The sequence below is a fragment of the Chrysochloris asiatica genome, unplaced genomic scaffold, assembly GCF_000296735.1.
Source record: "Chrysochloris asiatica unplaced genomic scaffold, ChrAsi1.0 scaffold00233, whole genome shotgun sequence".
Lineage (NCBI taxonomy): Eukaryota > Metazoa > Chordata > Mammalia > Afrosoricida > Chrysochloridae > Chrysochloris > Chrysochloris asiatica.
The window spans coordinates 1,166,249-1,191,228 of NW_006408751.1; the positions used below are offsets into that span (position 1 = coordinate 1,166,249).

The 24,980-nt window shown below is 35.8% G+C and overlaps 1 protein-coding gene across 3 annotated transcripts in view; it reads left to right on the plus strand.

The window, feature by feature from the left end:
- IBTK (inhibitor of Bruton agammaglobulinemia tyrosine kinase) overlaps positions 1-24,980 on the plus strand; it is a 120,446-nt gene that overhangs the window by 15,218 nt on the left and 80,248 nt on the right. For 2 of the 3 annotated variants that reach the window (XM_006873272.1, XM_006873273.1), the window contains 12 exons: positions 1,492-1,616; positions 4,105-4,215; positions 5,454-5,624; positions 8,071-8,188; positions 8,279-8,459; positions 10,375-10,498; positions 12,426-12,603; positions 16,445-16,616; positions 17,894-18,496; positions 20,421-20,507; positions 21,700-21,782; positions 21,870-21,907. In XM_006873272.1, coding sequence (XP_006873334.1) covers positions 1,492-1,616; positions 4,105-4,215; positions 5,454-5,624; positions 8,071-8,188; positions 8,279-8,459; positions 10,375-10,498; positions 12,426-12,603; positions 16,445-16,616; positions 17,894-18,496; positions 20,421-20,507; positions 21,700-21,782; positions 21,870-21,907 — 1,991 coding nt within the window. The remainder of the gene's footprint in view (positions 1-1,491; positions 1,617-4,104; positions 4,216-5,453; positions 5,625-8,070; positions 8,189-8,278; positions 8,460-10,374; positions 10,499-12,425; positions 12,604-16,444; positions 16,617-17,893; positions 18,497-20,420; positions 20,508-21,699; positions 21,783-21,869; positions 21,908-24,980) is intronic. The other variant, XM_006873274.1, reaches the window with a different exon arrangement.

The following is a 24,980-nucleotide window of genomic DNA, read 5'->3' on the forward strand; positions in this document are numbered from 1 at the left end:
TTTTTGATACATAACTTCTACCTTTACAATTGTGACAGTCACAATTAGTCATGATAATTATTACTCACTATTGAACCAAAAGGAATCTTATCCCTGTCTCTTTTAACCAGACCCATCTAGACAAGATGAAAACTATTCAGTGGGGACTCTTTCTTCTCCCACATACTCTTTTTTTTGTTTTGTTTTTTAAGTTTTTATTGCAAATTATGTGATCGTTTACATGGGAGAACACCCGCTTTACATTCATCCTATCATATTTAGTTTCATTGCAATGATTACAATCCCCTCCATGCATTATCAAACAACCAAAGGTTACACCCTGCAAGCCTGCTTCCAGGCCATCCATACACAGCCCTTCTTCCTCCCCAAGTCCAGAGTCTGCAGCTGCACCATCTCTCCTTGTCATCGTCTCTGCTTCCATTTCTGGCATCACTATTTCTCTGAGTAGGGTCCCACACTCCTCTCTTCTCACTGATGGTGTCAAGGACCTCTGCTCCTGGACTGCAAAATCAACCACTCCCCTCCTTTAGTTACAAAACATCTACCTTTACATTTCCAACACTTACAGTCAGTCCTGATAGCAGTTATTCACTATTGTACCACAAGGTGATGTTCTGAACACTTTTATTTGCATTCTTCACTTTATATTTTTGTCTGTAAGAGTAAAAATACAGCCTGAAGTGGAACGGCAGTTAGAATGATGACTATTGTAAAGTAATTAATGTGCATCCAGAAAGTAATGTCAGCATTTAAGGTAGAATGGAAAAGGAATGGAAATGATCTTTCTACCTACACACTCTAATTTCACTTATCCCTTAGTTTGTTTGTTCCTTGAACTCTGGAAGTGGTAATTAGCGGAAAAGGAGACAAGATTAAAATGGGCATTATGTAGTTTATACTAACTAGCAAGCCAGCTAAATCAAGACACATTCTTCATTTTTTATTTCTACTTTGGACACCACATTGCAAGTAACAATTACAATTCATTCTAGAACTTTAACAGCATTCCAAATAAAAACGAAAATTCACATCATAAACTTAATCATAATGACACTTTATCCCAGTTTAATGGGCTATCACCCTAGTCCCTAGTGTAATTTTACATCTGCCACGAGAAATGTATGGAAAATTAATGTTTCTGTAGAAATAGTAAGTAATGTCACACACATTTGCTTTATGTACAATTTTTCTGTCTACATATGGATTAGCAATTCACATTTAAATAACTTCATACATAATATTTGGCTGTTGAATCAAGGAACCAAAGGTTAGATTGCTTATATTGATAGAGGCCTGTACTATGATTTTGATACTCTGATTTCTATTATTATATTTTAATGGATTCATAGTTTAGTTAAAAGAGTTTTGGCATCATCTTTCTAATTATGATAGTTAAATTAATTCTTGTAAAGATTCATGTTTTAGCTAAACTGTAATTTATATTTGTTTTAAAAAACATTAAAGGAGTATAAAAATGAATTTTCACTTTAGATCCTACAGAAGTCTATACTTGGGGAGATAATACAAATTTCACCTTGGGTCATGGAAGCCAAAATAGCAAACATCATCCAGAGTTGGTGGATCTGTTCTCCAGGAGTGGAGTTTACATTAAGCAGGTATTTTGAAGGACAATTGTGCTTTTGTATTTGATAACTCAGCTTTTCATTGGGTGTCTGTTAACTTTGTTGAAGACTAACATTTTAATCATTGAATCAATAGAATTTCCCTACCTTTTTTTACATTTGTTTTTCAACTATGTAAAATAGAAACATTAATACAAGTAGTGTTGTAAATTGGAGGTTACTGGGTGGTAAAAATGGTTAACAATCTGTGTTGCTCACTGAAAGACTGATGGTTCAGATTCACCCAGTGGCTCTGTGGCAGAAAGTCCTGGCAAACTGCTTCTGTAAAGATTGCTTTTGTTGTTGTTAATGCTGTCAAGTCAGTTCTGACTTGTAGCGACCCTATACACGTTTCTGAGAAGCGACTTGGTGAGTTTGAACCGCTGACCTTATGGTCAGACAGACCTTGCAATTCAATGTCTTAGCCTATGATGCCACACCAGGACTCCTCTGGAAAGATTACAACCAAGAAAATCCAGGGGTCTGTTCTACTCTGTACCACATGGAGTTACCAGGTGTTGGAATTGAATGTAATGGATTTGGTGGTTTTGGTAGTCTGGTAAGAGTATGTGAGTGCATAATTGTTTGTGTGGATGGGATGGGGTATTGTGATGTTGTAAAGGAAAATAATAGAGAAATTAGGAAAGAAAATTTCAAAAATAAATATATATTATTTAAAGATATATAGCACTATTAAAGATGTAATCTGTTAGAGAAAAAGAGATATATAAAAGACATACTGTACATTTTCTCTCTTATCCTCACATATAGTGGCATTATTGTTTTTTTTAGAACTACTTTGAAGGCATTCCCCGTACCTTAATAGCACATATCACTAGTTGGAAATCTGTGTGCTTCCTATTACACTTTGCTAAATTTTTGCTCTTTGAGATGTCATGAAATTGGAAAAAAGCTGCCGTCTGCTTTTCATAATTGAAGACTTAGTATTCACATTTTCCTTTGTTTAGTTTCTTCTGGGTGTAACACATGTTTAGTTCCTCTTTTGTTATTTTCCCATGTGTCTCTATTTTATAATAAAGCATATGTGTTTTAATTTCTTATTACAGAAAACTTACACAGAAGAGGGAATAGCACAGTGAATACCCATTGTACCCACCATTTTAACCAATTAGAAATATTCTGTTATAAGGATAAGTCAAAAAGTATTGCTACTGGCTTCTAGTTCATACATGGACAGGTTTATTCTAAATCAAGTTTGTTTAAACCTATCTCTGTGATCAGTGGATGGTTGTAGAGAAGTTCTATCAACAATGCATTTGTCCTTGTCTCACTACGGAATACTTTTTGTGTCATGGGGAAAAAGTGAGAGCTAATAGCACATTTTTAATTAAACTCAAGTGGACATATTGCCAAATCAGTGAAATTTGCAACAGGTTTGTGGGAATGCTGCCCACATACAACAACAGTTTTTAGATGGATCAAGTTCTTTAAGAAAGGTCGAGAGGACTTCGAAGATGAGCCAACAAAGGGAACACTGTCAACCTTGATGAATGAAGAAACTGGCTGAAGTCCAGAAACTGGTGGAAGTAGACTGTAAAATTACCAAGGAGGTGGTGGTGGATACTGAAGCTGACATCTCACATGATTGAGGAGTTGCAGTATTAAGGAAATACCTGGGCCTCAGCAAGCTTTTTGGATAGGTACCAAAAAGACTTACGAAGATCAGCTAACTCAAGAGTCTTTAAAATCTTTAGAGCAAGGTCAAAACAAATGAAGATGATGTTGTAGAATAAATCTTAACCAAGGACGAGTCTTAGATATAACAAAAAGATCCAAAAGAAGTCCAATAAAAATGTTGAGGAATTTTTTTCTGTCAAAATAATGTACCTTCTCATTCTTTGAGTAGAACGAGGGAAACCTTACCCCTTAGCCCTGATCCTACTGTTTGATCCCAAGCTTGAAGAACACTTAAAAAGGACTTGATTTGAGTCCTTATTCTTTTACTCTTTTTCTCTCTCACTGCCATCGAATAGATCTGACTCATAGTGGCCTTGTTAGGATTTCCAAGGTTTTAGATATTTACAGGAGCCTCCTCTTTCTCCTGTCCTTTTGACATGGTATAATTGAAGAGTACAGAATTCTTCAGGGAAGGATTCTCAAACTCACTGCCATCGAGTCAGTTCTGATTCACAGTGACCCTGCACAGGGTTTCAGAAGCTGTAAATATTTATGGGAGCAGAAAGCTGCCTCTGTTGCTCTGATCAGCTTGTGGGTTTGAATTGCCAATCTTTTGGTTAGCAGTCCACTGCTATCCTACAGCAGCACCAGCTTCAGAAGTGTACAGATTGAAATGGAGGATATGTCAAGAAACAATAACTTCACATTTTGATATTTTTGTTTAAGGAAGATTTCCATGACTTTGTAGTAATACTTTTTGACTTACCCTTGTATTTTTCTTTTGTGACATAAATGAAAGATATTTCATTCACAGAAGTCTAATGTTTGTTTCCCCCCCCCTTAGGTGGTGCTTTGTAAATTTCACTCAGTGTTTCTGTCTCAGAAGGGGCAGGTTTATACCTGTGGTCATGGTCCTGGAGGACGATTAGGACATGGAGATGAGCAGACATGCTTGGTAATCAAAATGTCATTATACGATTTAGGTAGCTTCAGCAGAACGTGGGTAAACTAGAAGCTATGGTGAAAAAGATTTTTACCAAAGTAATACATTAATTGATACCAGGTTTTTTGTTTTTTGTTTTTTTTTTTCTTTATAAAAAATTTGCTGTTTTCTTGACATTCATATCAAGGATTTAAATAACATGCAGAATTCTAAAACATAAAAGAAAAATTATATTATGCTTATGTAAATATTGAGTCAGGATAATATAGATATAAACTTAAGAATATTTACACAATTTAGTTAAAGAAGGCAGATTAATTATAAAACTTTCCTTGAAGCAGTGCAGATTTGTTTGCTTTTAATGTCTTATCATGTATGGTTTAATAATTGACCCAATATTTTCATTGTGCAGTCATAAAATTGATTATTATACTGCTGAAACTTAGAGCTGAGAAACAGTAATCATTATATATTAGAGAACTGGTTCATTAGGGTATTTTTAAAGGTAAGTTTTTGTTGTTGTTTTGAAGACACTACTGATACAGTTTTCATCTGATGACTGCTTTACAAGGAGGACCAGATATGACAATAGCTTATTTGCAGACATTGTTTGTGCTTTCATGTATTATCATTACCTTGACTTAAGCCACACCGCAGCTCTGTGAGTGAGTTGTAGGTAGGCATTGTCATCTTCATTTTATACATGATGGCGATATTTTTGATTGCTTACTCTTTGATAGGCACTGTTGTAAGTTGCAAACTCATTTACTCCTTATGGCAACCTTTTAAAAACTATTAAAGTCAAAAATACTATTAATATGTGTTTTATAGGTACAGAGAGGTTTGAGATCAAATAGGTTGTAAGAGGCAGAACTCAGACAGGTGACTCAAAGGCTTATGCTCAGTGAATGGATATGTCGATTCCTGTTTTGTTTTTTGCCTAGCACACAAGTGAATGCTTAGAATGAGGAGTTACCTTTATACTAAACAGATTTGTGCTTGGTATATGGTAAGTGCTCAAAAATCAGTTGTTGAATTACATTTTTTTGTTGAAATGTCTTACTAGTGTTCTGTGTCTTGATCATAAACCAGTGTCTGTATTTTTTTAAGCTGTATCTTTTCTTTGAGAAATGTGAGTTTACCTGTAATAAATACAGCCATATATATCGGCCATATCATTTTGGATATAATATCAGATTTTGTTGTATTCTATGCTAATCTTTTATGCTAAAGTTCATTTTATTTTGTAGGTCCCCAGGCTTGTGGAAGGACTGAGCGGTCACAATTGTTCCCAAGTGGCAGCTGCTAAGGATCATACTGTTGTATTAACTGAAGATGGCTGTGTTTATACATTTGGTCTAAATGTTTTTCATCAGTTAGGACTTTTCCCCCCACCTCCCAGTTGTAATATACCTAGACAGGTAAAGGTCTTTTTGTTAACAATAAGGTGACAATTTGCTAAGGAATTTATCTTGACAGAAAGGCATTAAATTATTGTCAAAGATACATATTTTACTTAAATGCTATTTAAATTAATCTCCAGTGGTAAATTACTCCAGGAGAAATTACTATGGTATAAATTAGTATGAAGGGGCTTCAGTAAAGTTTGTGGGAAAATTCCAGCCCTGGTTTGGTGCTGTGGGATAATGTACTGGACCATAAGGTTGGTGGTTCAAAATCATCTTGGCACCCCTATACAGGGTCACTGTGAGTCAGAACCAACTCGAAGGCACTTAATAACAAGAGCAACATAAGAATAAAGAGAGAGTACATGGAAAATTAGGTACTAAACTACCTGGATTCCACTTTTAAATATTTATAAACAGAGGTGGGCCAGGTGAGAAATGTGAACTATTTTGGGATCCTCCTTAAGAATGAGAATACAAAATTGTGAACACAAAATGGTTTCATGCAAGCGAAGCAACCAAAAGCCTGTTTTATTGGCTTCGTGGTTTATGTCTGCACAGAAGTCATACCTGGCAAGTTGATTTGGGGGAGAAATGGGTTCAAAAGCCACTGTTTCTGTTATATATATACCTTTGTTATACTTATTGTAACACTGGTGTGGTGCTGCAGGAAAATGCACTGGTACTGAGAGGTCACTTTGAACCACAAGGATGACAGTTCAAACCCACCAACTGCTCTGCAGAAATCCTCTACAAGGTCTCTATGAGTCAAAGGCACTTAACAACAATTGTATTTACATACTCACCTGCAGATTGTGCCTTTTCTCTGCTTTCAGAATGGGGACTGGTACTCTAATTTAGTGTTACAATTCATAAAAATGTACACTTTGGGTGTTAAATTTCTTTACTTGCCTAATCCTATGGATTTAAAAATTTTACTAGATACTTTTTATTAATAAATAATTAAATTCACCTTGTTATTTTGGATAATCAAGCAGGAACCTTGGTGGTATCATAAGTCCTGGTGGCTCTGTAGGATAAGCACCGGACTGTCAGCTGCAAGTGTGACAGTTCAAACCCGTCAGCTACTTTACAGGAGAAAGATGAGGAATTCTGCTCCTTTAAAAATTAATAGCCTCAGAAACCCTATACGGGGTCATTGTGAGTCAGAATCAAATTGATAGCAGCAGGTGCTTTTCGTGGGTGGCACAGTAGTTAAAAGTTTGGCAGTTCAAACCCACTAACTGTTCCATGGGAGAAATATGTCTTAATCAGCTTCCATAAAGATTGCAACCTTGTGACCCTGCGCAGCAGTTCTGCTCTCTGATAGCCTTGCTGTGAGTCTAAATCGACTCAGTGGCAATGGGTTTAAAATAATTTGTGTTAGTCTCTAATCTCTGGTACTTCTGAGTGGATCCATTTTCTTCAACCATCTAAGAATTTGTGACCATTTGGTATTGTAGATAAAGCACTGGGTTGCTAACCTGCTAATTGCAAGGTTGGTAGTTCAAACCCATCAGCTGCTCCACAGCAGAAAGATGAGACTTTTTGTTCCCATAAAGATTTAAAACTTTGCAAACCTTGTATGCAGGTTTTATTAAACTTGATAGCAGTGGGTCAGACATCTTTAGGCATGGCCAGTAGGTTTTAGTCTCAATTTTACTCTGGATAGATAGGAAAATGTCATTGATTTTCCACTAGAGGCAAGTTTGCCCTACAGGGGCTATTAGGCAGTATCTAGGGAGTGTAGTGGCTTTGGATAACCAAGGGACTGCAAACCATGAGGTTAGTTGTTGGAGTCCACCAGCCACTTTGTAGGAGAAAGATGAGGCTTTCGGCTTCCACAGATATTTAAAGCCTTGGAAACCCTATTATACAGGGTTGCTATGAGGAACTAACTTGATAGCACTTACACAACAATAACAACAATAACAGAAACATTTTTGGTAGTCACAAATGGAGTGCGAGGCGCTGATATTTAGTGGGTTGAGACCAGGTATGTGGCAAAATATCCAGTGATTCACAGGACAGTACCCTACAAGGAAGAATGATCTGGACCCAAATGTTCAATAGCACTGCTGTTGAGAGATCCTGGTCATATAAAAATTAAAAGTACTGTGTTTTCTAACAATCTAATAAGGGTAAGAATGCTGTTTTGCATATGGCATGTTAGAAAAAAACAGCCCAGATTGCAATGATTTGTTTTTTATGTCATGTTAATTTCCCATATATTAAAACTATTGAATGAAGTAGCAGCACTGATATATCATGTGTCCTGGAAACCACTCGTCTTAGAGTGAGTGCTGAGATCTATTAGTGACAACTGCCATTAGCACTTGAGGGGGCCCCTGACAGCAAGTATTCCCTATACTTGCTACCCGTGTCTACTCTTATCTTCGTAAAACTGTGCTCGATTGTAGGTCATTGGTAAACTTCAGTATTGTTTTGTCTTTTTGAATAGATGCAGGCCAAATATCTGAAAGGGAGAACAGTCATTGGAGTAGCTGCAGGCAGGTTTCATACAGTGCTATGGACTAGAGAAGCTGTTTACACACTTGGATTGAATGGTGGACAGCTGGGTAAGAAATCTTCGCTGGCTACATCTGGAAAGTAAATTTAGCTCTTAAATAAATATATTTGTGATTTGTTTATTTGTGTAATTTTTTTAGGTCATTTGTTAGATCCCAATGGAGAAAAGTGTGTAACTGCGCCTCGTCAAGTCTCTGCTCTTCATCATAAAGACATCGCTCTGTCCTTGGTTGCTGCAAGTGATGGGGCTACAGTCTGTGTTACCACAAGGGGAGATATTTACTTACTTGCAGACTATCAATGCAAGAAGGTGGCTTCTAAGTATGTGCATTTCTGTGAAAGAAACATAACTCTCCTATTAGTTCAATGTTCTTCAAGCAAATACCTGAGACCTGGTGTGGCACTGTGGGTTAATGCGCTGGATTGCAAAGTTGGTTTGAACTGCAAGGTCGGCAGTTCAAGCTCACCAGCTGCTCTTTGGAAACCCTATACAGGGTTGCTATGAGTCTGAACTGACTCCATGGCACGTAACAAGAAAACAAGCTTTGTAAATTGTCAAATGGAGAAAATGGAGAGGGGGTAATCAGAAATTTTTGCATTTGATATTTTTTGTCTTTAACAGATATACAGTGAATATATGTGATGAAAGTTCTTTGTAAATTGTAAAACAATATTTCTGAGTTATGTTTAGCATTTAGATAAATACGATTTCTATGCTCCTTTTCTTTTCATGCTTCAGGTACATAGAAGTATATAACTGCTAACTTGTGACTAGTGACACTGTCGTTGCTTCATGTATAGCCAATTTTATATTATACTTTTCTTTTTAAGTAATTAAATACCCTGAACCCTCTAGAACCCTGTCCAAGTGTTTATAGCTAATTGGTATATTTTTCATCTTTGTATTTGTGTAGCTAATTGTTATCAGAAAGCATGTAAGAATAGCACGTAGTAGACAAGCAGTTGGTTAGTTAATCAAAAATTCAGCTAAAGCAGGGAATGATAAATGATTTTAATTAAGGGTGGGTCATCAGTTGGAGTTTTTCCCTGCCTTTTGTTCATAAACCGTGCTCATACTGTATCTGTCATCTGTGATTTCATTTTCAATGTTGGTAAAGAACCTAATAATAATGTAAGTGTAGGCTCCTGTCTTTGATAGCTGCTTCATCCATACCTGATTTGACAGCCCTTTTTCACTACTCATATTTATTCTTTCATTCTTAAGTATTCAACTTATTTTTATAGAAAATATTCTTTTCAGTTATTTCACTGGCTTTTATAATGTTTATTTAAATTATATATAATTATAGCAATGAATGTAAATACAGAACTAGGATTTTGAACAAGTACAACTGATTCCTGGAGGAGTATAGTTTAGCTAGTGGAAGCAATCGTGTATAAGAATTCTAGTGAGTAGCCATCTAACTGTGCATCAATTACAGATAAAAATTCAGATTCATCAAAATATGCTTTTGCTAGTAGAAGTGAGATTGCACTTTATGTAACAAATAATATTCATGAAGTTAGTTTCTTAGCAGAAAAAGTCAACTATCAATTTGTTACAACTTATCTTCTCTCTATAGTACTCGGATAAAACATGAACTTGTGAACATACATTACTGACAACTGAGTAAATCAGTTTTTTTCTGAAGATTTGTAGAATGGTATTTTGTTAACATTTATAAAATTTGCCCTTGATATAACATTAAATCATAAATGTATTAAGTCTGCATTTTCATAAAGAAAATTCTTTGTTATTAAATTCCAAAAGAATCTTTTTTAAAACTTAAAACATATTAAAGTTGTTAATTACGATATTATTCTTTCAGATGTATAGAGAAAATGAAACCATTGGCTCTTGAATAAAGGATTGTGTTAGCAATAGTGATGACTTTCGTGGTAGATATAAAAGGGGGCTTCAGAAAGTTCATAGAAAAGTGGAATTAGAAGATACTTAAAGTTTCGTACAAAACTATAGAGACTTCCTCGTATGCATTTAAATACCAAACTCACTGTTAGCGAATCTGTCCTGACTCTTAGTAAACAAAGTGGAACTCCACCCATAGGTTTTCTGAGATACAGAAAGCAGGGACTGGGGATACCCCAAACCAGTTTTTCTTTTTTCATCTTTCACAATAGTCAACCATTGATTTTTGTTTAAGTAATAATTTCTTTAAAATTGAGCATGTGTGTTATGGAAAAAAAATAATTAAGCCTTTTATTTTTTCCCACTTAGACAACTAAACTTGAAAAAGGTTCTTGTTTATGGAGGGTGTATGGAATACAAAGTTGATCCTGAACATTTGAAAGAAAATGGGGGTCAAAAAATTTGCATTCTAGCCATGGATGAAGCAGGAAGGGTAAGTATGTGTTTTATTAAAAGTATGGTACTCTCATTCTCAGTTTATATTATTGATAATATAAAATGTTATGTTATTGACTTTGTTCCTCTACTTGTTTTTGACATCTGATCCTAGTGTTGGTGTTTGAAAATATGACATTTAACTAATGTACAGTATTTCTTTATTAAACTGAAGTTTTAAATTTCATTTATTCTTAAAATGGACATAAGAGATTTTGATGAGTTATTTGACATATGCACTCTTTGATCATTTATACTGAATTGTATTTCTAAGAGATGGTCATGTCACTACGTTTTCTATTAAGTAAAGACTAAGCTGGAAACATTTCCCCAGATTTAGTTTTATAAAAATATACACATAACAAATGCAGAGATTTTAACTCTTGACATTATATTTAAAAGGTAGATTTTTTTCTTGACCACTAATATGTAGAGAATTGCTTGTCATTTAAGTAAATAGAGGTCTAATTTTAGTTCCTTGTACAAACAAGTAAATAATTTAAAGATATATTTTGTATATTTGTAAGACTAAAAAAGTTATATCTTGTAGCTGAATAAACACAGTTGGCTATCTGCTTCTTTTCTGTAAAATACAAATATATAATAGGAATGTTTTCTGAGGTTCACAAATTCCTGTAAATTTTGCCATTTTTGAAATTGAAGAGTTAGTAATAAAGGTCCACCTTATTTATATGTTACAAGCATAAGTCTACTGAAGTTGATACATTTAACACAACTAGGAACTAGGTTTAAAAATTAAAATTCTAATTTGTACTGGTTGCTGTTGTTGTTAAGTGCCGTCAAGTCGGTTCTGACCCATAGTGACCCTGTATAGGGTTTACTGGTAGAAGAAGGCAAAGGCATGCGAAAACAAAAGAGTATTAAAAAAAGGATTGTCTTTATGGTATATTTTCACGTATATTAATAGGATATAGTTTATACTGTGACTGTTTATTTCCCACAAAATTAGAGTCTGACTATGAAAACCATACTCTTGAATCATTCAATCAGTGTGGTGGTGGTGCACTGTGGAGTTGGTTCCGACTCACAGTGACCATGCATAAGGTTTCTGAGGCTGTAAATCGTTACGGAAGCAGAAAGCCTCATCTTTCTCCCGTGGAACTGCATTTCGAACTGCTGACCTTGAGGTTAGCAGCCCAACTTGTAATCACTATGCTACTGGAGCTCCTATCAATCAATATAGTCTTCAATATATGTAACTTTTGAATGATTTTATCAGATGTCATTCTTTTTGACTTGATTATGATGGAAATAACCTTTAAAAATCAGCATCATTAAATTTTCGGATGCAGTTTCACTTGGGATACTAATATATGAAACAGATAAAGGAATTGCTGTTTTGGATGAGATGCCCCATCTCTCATCCTCCCTCTATTCCCTACCAGTAGTGTGTGAGCCATTTTTCAGGAACACTAAGGTTTGGCAGGGCAGTGTGGGAGCCATTGAGCTCTGTGACTGTTTTCAACCTCTAAGCTATTTAGTTAAGTTATTGATGTACACATATTTTTTCTTGATAGTGAAGTTTGGATCTTCATGGGGCGATTCTCATTCTTTCTGTAAATAGATGGCACTACAACAGAGTTTTAGATCTAAGTTTATACTTAAAGAATTTTATTTATAGCATTGGAGCAGATCTATTGGTTACAAACAAGTTAATACTGAAAATTGCTCCTCAAGAGAAATGTCTTTGAAATAACCTTTAATGCTTCATGTTTGCTTACTCCACTCCCTAAGAAACATGATTCTTTAAAACTACTGTGACTTTAATATTATTTTTTTTTTCAGTGGAAGAATGAACACTGAAACGTGCTAATTAGAGTTTTTAATTTGAAGATACTGCTCTTGATGTCAGTTTTCATATGCTAGATTGCTTTATATTCCAGTATAACTTGGTTTTATTTTAGGTGTTTCGCTGGCGATCAGTTAGCAGTTCTCTGAAACAGTGTCGATGGGCCTATCCACGCCAGGTCTTCATTTCTGATATTGCTTTAAGTAGAAATGAAGTTCTACTTGTCACGCAAGATGGGGAAGGATTTAGAGGGAAATGGCTTGAAGAAAAAAGAAAGAGTTCTGAAAAGAAAGGTCAGTTACTCTCAGTGGATGGCACATAAAAGTGTCTGGAAGCTTTTAAATTGACATGAAAGTGTCTGGAGGTTTTAAATCAACAATAATTAGGTTTAATTGATAAACGTTAATTGGTTTTTACTTTATTTCTCTTCTTTTGATTTATGTGCATGCATGCTGATAAACAGAGGGAATTCAGTTCCCTTAAATCTGAGATTTTCAACTTTTAATCTGTCAGTATACCCTAAGGTATACATTCCTCTCAGTAACAGTGGTTCACAATCACTAATTCTCAGCTTTAAAAAACAAAAAAAAGTCTCAGATAAATTTTAGCTCCTTTACCTTTCTTTCTTCCCAAATTGAGAATTGAGTGAGTCTCTCTCTTTTTTACATATATATTTTTATTTGTAAAATTAAAGCTTTAAGAGATATCTCTCATGACTTAGAGGAAAGGTAAAGAAAGAGTAGAATTTTAATGGTGATTTAGAATTTTAATAAGTACAAGTGGTTTTATTTAATAATGTTGATTAATTGGAGACAAGTTTTATTTCATTACACTGTAATTATGATGCTATTGACCAATAATTTCCACATTCCTCTCTGTCACCTATCTTTGGAGTGGACACAAACATGGTTCTCCTCCAGTCAGTTGGCCAGGTAGTTGTCTTCCAGATTTCTTGGCATAGATGAGTGGCTTCATCTAGTGCTTCATAAGTTTATTGAAAAATTTCAGTTTGTGTTCCATCAATTCCCAGTGCCTTGCTCTTTGTGAATGCCTTCAATACACCTTGGATTTCTTCCTTCAGGATCATTGGCACTTGATCATATGCTATCTCTTGAAATGGTTGAACGTTGATCATTTCTTTTTGGTACAGTGGCTCTTGAGTATTCTGCCCATTGTCTTTTGCTGCTTTCTGTATCATTCAATATTCTGTCCATAGGATCCTTCAGTATGTCAAGTTGAAGCTTGAATTTTTTCATTAGTTCCCTTAGCTTGAGAAATGCTGAGTTATGTTCTTTCCTTTTGGTTTTCTAACTCCAGGTCTTTGCACATTTTGTTATAATACTTGACTTTGTATTCTCAAGTTGCTCTCTGAAACTCTTTTTAGCTCTTTTACCTCCTCATTTCTTCATTTGCTTTTGTACCTATATGTTGGAGAGCAAATTTCAGAGTCTCTTTTGATATCCTTTTTGGTCTTTTCCTTCTTTCTTGCCTTCTTAATGACATTTTGCTTTCTTCCTGTATGATGTTCTTGATGTCTTCCAACAACTCTTCTGGTCTTTGGTCTTTAGTAATGCATGAAATTTCTTCTTGAGATGGTGTCCAAATTCAGATTGCATATGCTTAAGGTTATATTTTGGCTCTCATGGACTTGTTTTCAGCCTGAACTTGCATATGAGCAATTGATCGTCTGTTCCACAGTCTCCCATTGGCCTTGTTTTGCCTGATGATATGGAACTTTTCCATCATCTCTTTCCACAGATGTAGTCAATTTTATTTCTATGTATTCCGTCTGGTGAGATTAATGTGTAACTGTGTTTTATGTTGTTTTAATAAAGTATTTGCAGTGAAGAAGTCACTGCAGTCTCCAACATCATTTTTTTCACCAAGGCCATATTTTCTAACTACTGATCCTTTCTCTTTGTTTCCAGCCTTTGAATTCCAATCACCAATAATTATCATTACCTCTTGATTGCATGTTTAATCAATTTCAGATTGAAGAAGTTGATAGAATTCTGTAATTTCGTCATCACTTGAGTTTAGTGTTTGTTGCGTAAAATTGAATAATAGTGGTATTAACTGACCTTCCTTGTTGGCATATGGATTTTATCCTATCACAGGCAGCATTGTTCTTCAAGACAGATTTTGATATATATTTTTTGATGATGAATGTGACGCCATTCTTCTTCAATTTGTCATTCCTAGTGTAGTAAGCTCTGGTAGCGTAGTGGTTACGAATCGGGCTGCGAACCGCAAGGTCAGAAGTTCGAAACTACCAGCTGCTCCGCGGGAGAAAGATGAGGCGCTCTGCTCCCGTAAAGATTAACAGCCTCGGAAACCCTGTGCAGGGTCGCTATGAGTCGGAACTGACTCCACGGTACACAACAACAACAACAAGTGTAGTAAGCTGTGCGATTTTCAGATTAAAAATGGCCAATACCAGTCCATTTCAACTCACTAGTACCTATGATGGAGTCCTGGTGTGGCGTTGTGGGTTAATGCGCTGGATTGCAAAGTAATATGAACCACAAGGTTGGAAGTTAAAGCTCATCAACTGTGCCTTGGAAACTCTTCATAGGGTTGCTATGGGTTGGAACCAACTCAGTGGCACTTATCAACAATAACAACGCCTATGTTGCTGATGTTTATATGTTCCATTTCTTTTTTGACAGTTTCCAATTTTCCTAGATTCATACTTCATACATTCCAATTATTAATGAGTATAAATTCCAATTACAGCTGTTTCTCTTCATTTTGAGTTGTGTCCCATCAAAACATGATGGTCCTGAGGGCTTTACTCCATTCATGTCATCGCGGTCAATTGTACTTTGAGGAAGACACTCTTCCCCAGTCACATCTTTAGTACCTTTCAACCCAAGGGACTCATATTCTGCCATTATATCTGACAATATATTGATGTTCTTCATCATGTTTCAGTAGTCAGTTTTCTGGTGTTCTACTGATATTCATAAAGTTTTCAGTGACTAAATATTTACAAGTACTCTGTCTCTCCTTTTTGGTCTGTCTTCATCTGGAAGTTCATTTGGAACCTGTCCACCATGGTTGACTGTCATGGTATTTAAAATACTGGTGGCATTCCTTCCTGAATCACAAGAACATGCAAGCTACCACAGTACCAACAAACTCTCAGACGAGGGGTGGTGTAAATATTGAAGTATGTCTTAGTCATATTTAGTACTCCAAAGTTAAACTCATCATCATCGACTTTTGAATATTTTCTATATAAGAATTAGTTGTTTGATACTCCACACCCTTATTCTATATATGTAGTCACTAAAATTTGTGTCAGTCTCAATTATTTCTGAAATCTATCTGTTCTTCCCAAGTTCCTTGTTAAAAGTCTTTAAGTAGCTTCCTAAATGCCTTTTCTCTGTTTTTATACATTGAAACAGTCTTCATATTGATGCTAGAATAATTTATATACATGTAAATTTCATGTCTGCATAGAAACACTGTATACTTTTTTTCTGTAATCTTGATTTGATTTGTAATACCATAATTGCATGTTTAATGTCTGTGTTCCTGTTAAATTGTACACTCCATGAGGGTGGCGACACGCTTATTTTATTCATTACTCTATCATTAGGGATGCACTGGTGAATGTGATCCCCGTAGTACCACAGTGTGGCCACCCAGTAATTTGCTGAATAAATGGAAGAAAGGGAGGAAATTAACAAGTAAGCAGATCAGGAAAATATAATTCGAGGAATTTTTAAAACTAGCATACTAGATTTGATTTTTATAAAAATAACTTTGATAACAGTATTAATGTAATTATTGAAAGGGATGAAATTTTTGGTAATTAAAAATTATTGTGTTAATGCCTTCAAGTCATAGCGACCCTGTCTAGGGTTTCTGAGGAGCAGCTGGTGGGTTTGTGGTTGAAACCAACCTTGCACCCCAGTGCATTTTCCTAGAGCACCACACCAGGACTCCCAACTATTACAAAGGATGCAAAATGAAAGGATAGAGTTCTTCAAAGGGATTTAGTATATACCAAAGATATTTCCATATTGTCACATTTGTTTTTTGTTTTCATTTATCCTATACCGTTTTTAAAGGTTTCAATAAAGCCTTGATTAATGTTTGTTCTTTTTCTTTTTCTCTTTTTAGCAGAGATTTTATCAAACCTTCAAAATTCTTCATCAGATGTTTGTGTCTCTGAAGTAAATAGTGCATATGAAAGAATTCGACTTGAGAAACTTACATTTGCCCATAGAGCTGTTAGTGTCAGCACAGATCCAAGTGGATGCAACTTTGCAATCCTGCAGTCAGATCCTAAAACAAGGTATACTTGTATATGTTAAGTCTTATTTTCCATTTTAGAGGGAACAATCAGGGATTTTCTCCTGTTTTCAGTAGCTCCTGGCCCAAATATAGCTGAAGAGCCATTGCCAAGTTCTGTAGAGACATTAGATACAGAATTATGCTGCCAGGGAAACTCAAATAATTACTCTGGGAATGATGAGTTTTCCCTTTAATGTGTGTGTGTATAGACACATACATATATTTGTATGTAAACTCACCCAGTTTATGTCTTTAGTACTTTATTATATAGTCTAGATTCTGAGAAATGTTTTAAAATATTTCTTAGTTTGTAAGAATTTCTGACTGTTAAATGCAATGACATGACAAAAGAAGGGGTGATGTGGAGCCAAACTGTGAATTTTAGTGCAAATATCTTGTCATACTAGTAGAGAAAGGACAGATTAAAGTAGTGGTAGTAGTAGTGCTGAAGATAAAAGTCCTACAAGTAGTGTGATCTATTCATCCTGGTTTCCTAGGACGCTCCTAGCAAACCCCTCAGTACCGCCTGTCAGTGTGAAATACAGATTGTTGTTGTTGTTGTGTGCCGTGGAGTCTGTTCTGACTCATAGCGACCCTGCACAGGGTTTCCGAGGCTGTAAGTCTTTACGGGAGCAGAACACCTCATCTTTCTCCCACAGAACAGCTAGTAGTTTCGAACTGCTGACCTTAAGGTTTACAGCCTGATTCGTAACCACTACGCTACCAGAGCTCCTTATTGAAAGAAGCACAGATTGATGGTACGACTCTGTGTGTATTTGTCTTTATTTCCTTGATTTTCTGACCTTCTCCAGGATTCAGGACTCGAAGTATTGGCTAAGTTTTCTGTACATATGTATTTAAAAATTTTTTTTTCACTTATAAAATAGATATTTTGGAAAAGGTTGAGAATTAATTGTACTCCACTTTTTTTTTTAATGCTTTTGGTTATACTTTAAATCATTTAAAATTCTATGTAGTATTTATTCCTATTGATATTGTTCTAAGTTACATTGTTCTTGTAGGTACAGAGAACATTGCATTCAAAGAAAAACTTTTTTTTTTTTTCATTTTAAGAAGGAAAAAGTATAAATATAAAAGGGAATAGATAAATCTAGACTTTGTGTTATATATTTATGTTTTAGGATGTACCTAATAAAAATAAAATTTTTTCTAAGTTTAATAATTTTTTGAAAATTTCAGTTACAAAGGAGAATCAATTGGGAATGCTTTTGTTTTCTTTCATTTTCTTGAAAGTAATTATTTTTGTTTTGTTTCTAGCCTTTATGAAATTCCTGTTGTGTCCTCATCATCCCTTTTTGAAGAGTTTGGCAAACTGTTGAAGACAGCAGATGAAATGGATAGCATCCATGATGTGACATTTCAAGTTGGCAATAGACTCTTCCCTGCACATAAATACATTTTGGCAGTGCGTTCTGACTTTTTTCAGAAATTGTTTATTTCAGATGCTACTGCTTTAGACTTAACAGATGTGTACCGTAAAGAGGAAGATTCTGCAGGATGCCATCTCTTTGTGGTCGAGAAGGTCCATCCTGACTTGTTTGAATACCTTTTACAATTTATATACACAGACACTTGTGACTTTTTCACTCAAGGCTATAAACCAAGAATATACTTAAACCAAAAAACAGAAGAATATCAGAGCACTCCAGATTCTCACTTGAATAAAATAAATTGCCAAGAAGATAATAATCAGAAATCAGCATTTGAAGTTTATAAAAGTAATGAAGTTCAAACAATTAATGAAAGACAAAAAAGAAAATCTAAAACGTCCAAAAAAGGAAAAAGTGTTGGGGAAGATGATCCTGTAAGAATGTTGCAAAATGTTGCAAAGAAATTTGGATTCAATAATTTGAGTAGTCGGTAAGGCCCCTAAATATCTATTCTTGTGCCTCACTATATGCTCCTTTAAAAAAAAATACCTCTTTCTTTTCTTTTATTTGGAGAGGGACAGAGATATGTTCTTTCTCATTTTCTGTTAGAGCTATGTCTGACTCTCACTTGATTAAAGCAATAACAGATGGGAAGGCTGTTCGTTAATTTTAACTCTCTATAATGGACTCTGGTAGCGTAGTGGTTACGAATCGGGCTGCGAACCTTAAGGTCAGCGGTTCGAAACTACCAGCCGCTCCGCGGGAGAAAGATGAGGCTTTCTACTCCCGTAAAGATTTACACCCTCGGAAACCCTGTACAGGGTCGCTATGGGTCGGACCCGACTCGATGGCACTCAACAACAACAACAACAACATAATGGACTCTGGGTGTGGCACTGTAGGATCAGCACTGGACTGCAAATCACAAGGCTGGCAGTTCAGACTGCTTGGAAACCCTATACAGGGCCAATCTGAACCAATACTGACTCGGTGGCACTTAACAATAACAAATATATGACTCAGCTCTAATATCACAGCTGAGGCAGATTTCTTTGAGCTTCCGTTTCCCAGTTTATGAAATTGGAGGGATCATATTGTTGGAATAATTTTGTTATATTTGGTTATTGTTAAGTGTCGTCAAGTCAGTTCCAACTCATAGTGACCCTGTACAAGATTTCTGAGGCTTTAGATCTTTACGGGAGTAGAAAGGTGGCATTTATTTTTCTCCCACCGAGTGATTGGCTGGCTCGAACCTCAGACCTGCGGTTCGCAGTCCAGTGCTTATCATGTGGAGCCACCACACTCTCCATTTTGTATAACCCACGTATTCCCTTTCCCCCCAAACACAAAACAAAACAACACTGCCTTCATAGTAGTCCTGTAGGATAGAACTGGACTGCCCTATAGAGAGGCTTGATGTGCCGCTGTGGTTTATTGCGCAGGACTGCAAGATTAAAGCTCACCAGCCACTCTCAGAAAGCCTGTACAGGGTCTCTGTGAGTTGGAAAAGACTCGATGGCATCTAACATCAACATAGGGTGTCTTAAAGTTGTAGATCTTTATGGAAACACTGTTGTGTTTTCTAACCGCACAGTGCCTTGTGGGTTTGAACCATAGATCTTTCAGTTAGCAGTCAAGTACTTTAACCACTGTGCTACCTGGGTTCCTTACAGTATAACCACTGTCATCAAGTTGATTCTGATTCATAGCATTCCTAGATAGGGTTCTCTTTTTTTTAGGTTTGTACAGCTGTAACAGTTGTGATGTGAGAACAGGAGAGGAGCATTTATTTGTGGTTTCTATTTAAAAGCAGTGAACGACTTTGTGCCATGATTTTGATTGTTTTTTGTTATAAAGGTATTCACTATACTTTGAATTCTCTATAAAATTTGAAGGAGTTGTTGTTGCTAAGTGCCCTTGAGTCAGTTTTGGCTCTTAGTGGTCCTGTATAGAGTTTCCGAGGAGCGCCTGGTGAGCTTGAACCATGGACTTTGTTGTTTAAACCGACTTTGCAGTCAAACACATTAACCTACAATTACAGAATGGAGGTCTGTTGAGGTACTTTTCAAAAGGGTATAGAGGATCTAGGTTCCTGGGTGATGTAAATGGTTTGCACTCAACTGGTAACCAAATGGTTGGTGGTTCAAGTTTACCCAGTGGCTGTGCAGAAAAAAAGACATTATCTACTTCTGCAAAATTGCTGCAATTGGAAACCCTGTGGAGTTCAATTGTGTTCTGACAAATATAAGATCACTGTGACTCAGAATTAACTCAAAAGCAGCAGGATTCCTTTTTTTTTTTTTGATATAATTATGTTCAGATGTAAACTAATTTATTTAAATTTTTTCTTTTTTTTTAGATGCGGGAGATATTGTGTATGTTTACCAACATTTCATTTTGTCTATTCTTGATAGGTTAGATGGAGTCAGACTTGAAAATGAAAAAATTAATGTTATAGTCAAGAAAACTGGTAACAAACCAAAGCTAAGTCAGAAAAAATGGTAAGTTAAAAAATGAAGATAAAACTTTTTATTTCTAGATTGTGGCACCAAAGTATGATAATAGAGCATTTCTTATTCACATATCAGGCACATATGTATGTGGTGATGGTTATGTGCTGTGAAGTCGGTTCTGACTCATAGCGACCCTGTTACAGGGTTTCCGATCTGGTAAATCTTTACCGGAGCAGAAAGCCTCATCTCTCTCTCACTGAACAGCTTGTAGTTTGATCTGCTGACCCTGAGGTTAGTGGTCCGATTTGTAACCACTACGTTACCAGAGCTCCTTGTGTATGTAGATACCCTTTACCTTTTCTAGTTATTTTCATTTTTGAAAATGAGTTGTTGAGGTAAATCTATAAAAGATTAAGTGGTCCATCAGACTTAGAAGGAATTTACTTTCGCTGATTACTTTCTAATGAATGGAGGAATAATTTTTATTTTTTCTTACCTGATTTTATACCTTGTTCATAGTAGTAAATGATGTTAACTCCAAACCAAACTATGTATGCATAATCATTGTGATTATTAGTTCTTTAAGTATGAAAATTTTAAATACTAAATACACTGTTCTAAATATATTTTTGGTTAAACTTTTAAGGCATTTGTCTTTTGTAGATGAAAGGATTTTGAGAAAGAAAGAAATTGGAGTTACCTTGCCTATGCCAGACACAGAATAGATTGTACAAATAAGTGAAATTAAAGAAACTTGGCTATGATGTCATTTATTATCATGTTGGAATCCTGGTGTGGAACTCTGGGTTAGTGTGCTGGCCTGTCAGATCAGTTTGAACCACCAGGCCAGTGGTTCAAACTCACCAGCCACTCATCAGAAACCCTATACAGGGTTGCTATGAGTCGGAACCGACTTGATAGCACTTAACAACGATAACAAATTATTATGTTATTAGCACCTAGCTTGGAATAAAATAGGAAACTTAGAATAATGATTTATTTGAACATTTGTCTGTATTCAGGTTCCTTTTAAAAAACTGTTGTTGTTTGTTGTCTTACCTGAAGTGAATGGAAATGAAACTTATTAGTTGCATGCATGTGTGCATGGTGTTTAGTATCTGCTACAACAACTTTTCACTAAGAGAAAATCAAAAGCTGAATTCCTTAAAATTCAAATAAATTTTAGTTGCTCAATATTTAAAGAAATTATACTTGCTTGAATTACATGTTTTTCTTACAGTTCATTTCTATGTGATGTGACCATGAAATCAGTGGATGGAAAGGAATTTCCTTGTCATAAATGTGTTCTTTGTGCCAGACTTGGTAGGGATTTTCTTTTGTTGTTTATTTATTTATTTAAAAATATTATTTTACTATTCTTATTGAATTGAACTTTCTTTTTCCCCTCAGAATATTTTCATAGTATGCTGAGTAGCTCATGGATTGAGGTAAGATTTAATTAGAAAGCACATAGGCTGCTAACGATTTCTTTAATTTTACTCATATACTAAAGATATTGGACTCCTAGGATCAGCACAGGACTGCGAACCACAAGGTCAGCAGTTCAAACCTACCAGCTTCTCCTCGAAACCCTATATAGGGTCGCTATGAGTTAGAACCGACTTGATGGCGCTTAACAACAACAACAGCGCTAAAGAAATTTTAAATTAGAACTTGATAATGAGATTTATCAGCAGTATAATATATATAAGTTTAGAAGGGTACTGAAATTGGACTCTTAAAAGGCATAATAAAACAAACATTGTGCGTTAAAGTTAATGTACTCAAGTATAAAATAATGACTTTTTAAATTATTATCCATCTATATGGGGAGTCCTGGTATGGCACTGTAGGATAAAGCACTGGATTGCAAAGTCAGTTTGAATCTCAAGGTCAGTGGTTCGAGCCCACCAGCCGCACCTCAGAAGCAGCGTACTGGTGTAGCACTGTAGAATCATTACTGGACTCCTACCTGAAAGGTTGGTGGTTCAAATCTACCAGCTCTTCTTGGAAACCCCATACAGGGTCTCAGTGAGTCAGAACTGTTTTGATGGCACTTAACAAACATAACAACATACATTTATATGGAGTTCTTGGTGTGGTGCTGTCGGATAAGCACTGGACTGCTAACCACAAAGTTGGCAGTTCAAACCCACCAGCCATTCCTTGGAAACCCTATTCAGGGTTGCTATGAGTCAGAAGCAACCTATCGACAATTAACAACAACAACAGCGTATATTTATTTAAACCCTGGTGTGGCCCTATAGCATAAGCACTGGACTGCTAACAGCAATCTCACAAACCCGATCCAGGGAAGCTGTGAGTGGAAACGACTTGAGAGCACACAGCAGCAGCAACATATCCTTGTTTTGTTGTTAAATAGTTCAGCTATTTAACATATTATTTTCTATAGCTGTTAAAAAGGGAATTTTTAAACTGTTAATGTCTCTTGTGTATGTAATTTTCTAATAGAACTCGTAGTTGTTATTAGTAAATAAGACATTATCCAGATGTTTCATTAAATAGTGTTTGATTTGTATGTAGAACAATACAAACAAAAAGTAAATCAATTTTTTTCTTGGAAATTGTTTTCAGTATTGTCATAAATCCAAAGCATGAGATTGGTTGATCATATAAATGAACATAGGGACCTGGTTTTATTGGTCCAACAAAGATAAAGGAATTCAAAGATAAGGGACTGCTTTCTTAAGTTTTCTATTATGATTTTAAATTTGATGCTTTACTAATAGGTTTGGGATTTCTCCTAATAAGCCTATTTCTCTTGTCGTTTTCCATTAATTTAAATAGAAAGCTGTAAAGTCTATAATAGTTTAAACACTTAGCAACATTTTCGTATTCATGAGTGAATTAGAATTTTTTTAGGGTTTTCTTTAACCTGAGTTCCTGCTATTGCCTTTACATTCTAATAAAGTGTTCCATAGCCCTACTTAGTTTCCCCGCCGTACAGGCTGGGTGTGAGTCAGAATCGAACCCACAAGCGTTATAGGATAAGCACTGGATTCAAAGTCGGTTAGAATTGCAAGGTCAGCAGTTCAAACACACTGCTCCTTGGAAACACCCTATACAGGATTACTATGAGTCAGATAGTACTCAACGACACTTAACAACAGCACTATGTACTTTAATTGAACAACATCATTAATATGCAAGTAAAATTTTTCTGTCAATTTGTCGTAATGTGGCAGATGGTTGCTGTGATGCTAGAAGCTATGGCACTGGTGTTTTAAATAGCAGGGGCACGCATGGTGGACCGGTTTCAATGGAGCTTCCAGACTAAGATAGAATTGGAAGAAAAGATAGACTTGGAAGGAGATTCAGGCCAAGTCTGAGTGATTATCCACTGAAAATCTTATGAATAACAGCTGAACAGTGTTATGGTGCCCGAAATTGATCCCCTCAGATTGGAAGGCACTCAAAGTACGACTTTCAGGTGCTTTCTCAAAGTAGGGTTGACCTTAATGATGTTAATGGATCAGAACATTTAGGGTCATCATTTGTTGATCAGCACAACTTAAAATGAAACAGTTGCAAACATCATTAAAATCGGAGCATGTAGTGTATAAAGTATGAATTTAGGGAAATTAAAAGTCATCAGAAATGAGAAGAAATGCATAAAAATTGATATCCTAGGCATTAGTGAGTTGAAGTGGGCAGGTATTGGTCATTTTAAATCAGACAATCATATGGATTACTGAGAACGAGAAATTGAAGGGGAATGGCATTGCATTCATCGTCAAAACAGCATTTCAAGATCTGTCTTGAAGTATAATGCTATCTGTGATAGAATATTATCTATGTGCCTACAAGGAGTCCTGGTGTGGTGCTGAGATAAACATAAGACTGTTAACTGGTAGATCTGAGATTCAAACCTAAAAGCTGCTTCCCCGAAATTCTATATAGGGTCACTATGAGTTGGAGCTGGCTCCAAGGCACTTAACAATAAGGGAGACTAGTTAATATAACTATTCATATTTCTGCACCAACCCCTAAAGCCTGTGATAATAAAATTGAAAAATTATTTCAAATTCTTCAGTCTGAAATTGATTAAACATGCAGTCAAGATGCATTGATAATAATTGGTTATTGGAATGTGAAAGTTGGTAACAAAGAGAAAGGATGGTTAGTTGGAATATATGGCCTTGGTGATGGAAATGATGGTGGAAAGCGTATAATTTTTAAAGATCAGGTACTTATGTTGGTATGAGCTGCAGGATAATGCACCGGACCTTTTAGTTCAGTTTGAGCTGTATAGTCCACAGTTCAAACCCCTCAGCTGCTCCTCAGAAACCGTATACAGGGTTGCTATGAGTTGGAACCAACTTGGCATTTAACAGTAGCAACTTATGCTAAATACCTATTGTAAATACCTATTTTCAACATATAAGAGGTGACTATACATCTGGAAGGGAGCTCTGGTGGTGTAGTGGTTACAAGTCAGGCTGCTAACCTCAAAGTCAGCTAGTTTGAAACTACCAGAGGTTCTGTGGGAGAAAGATGAAG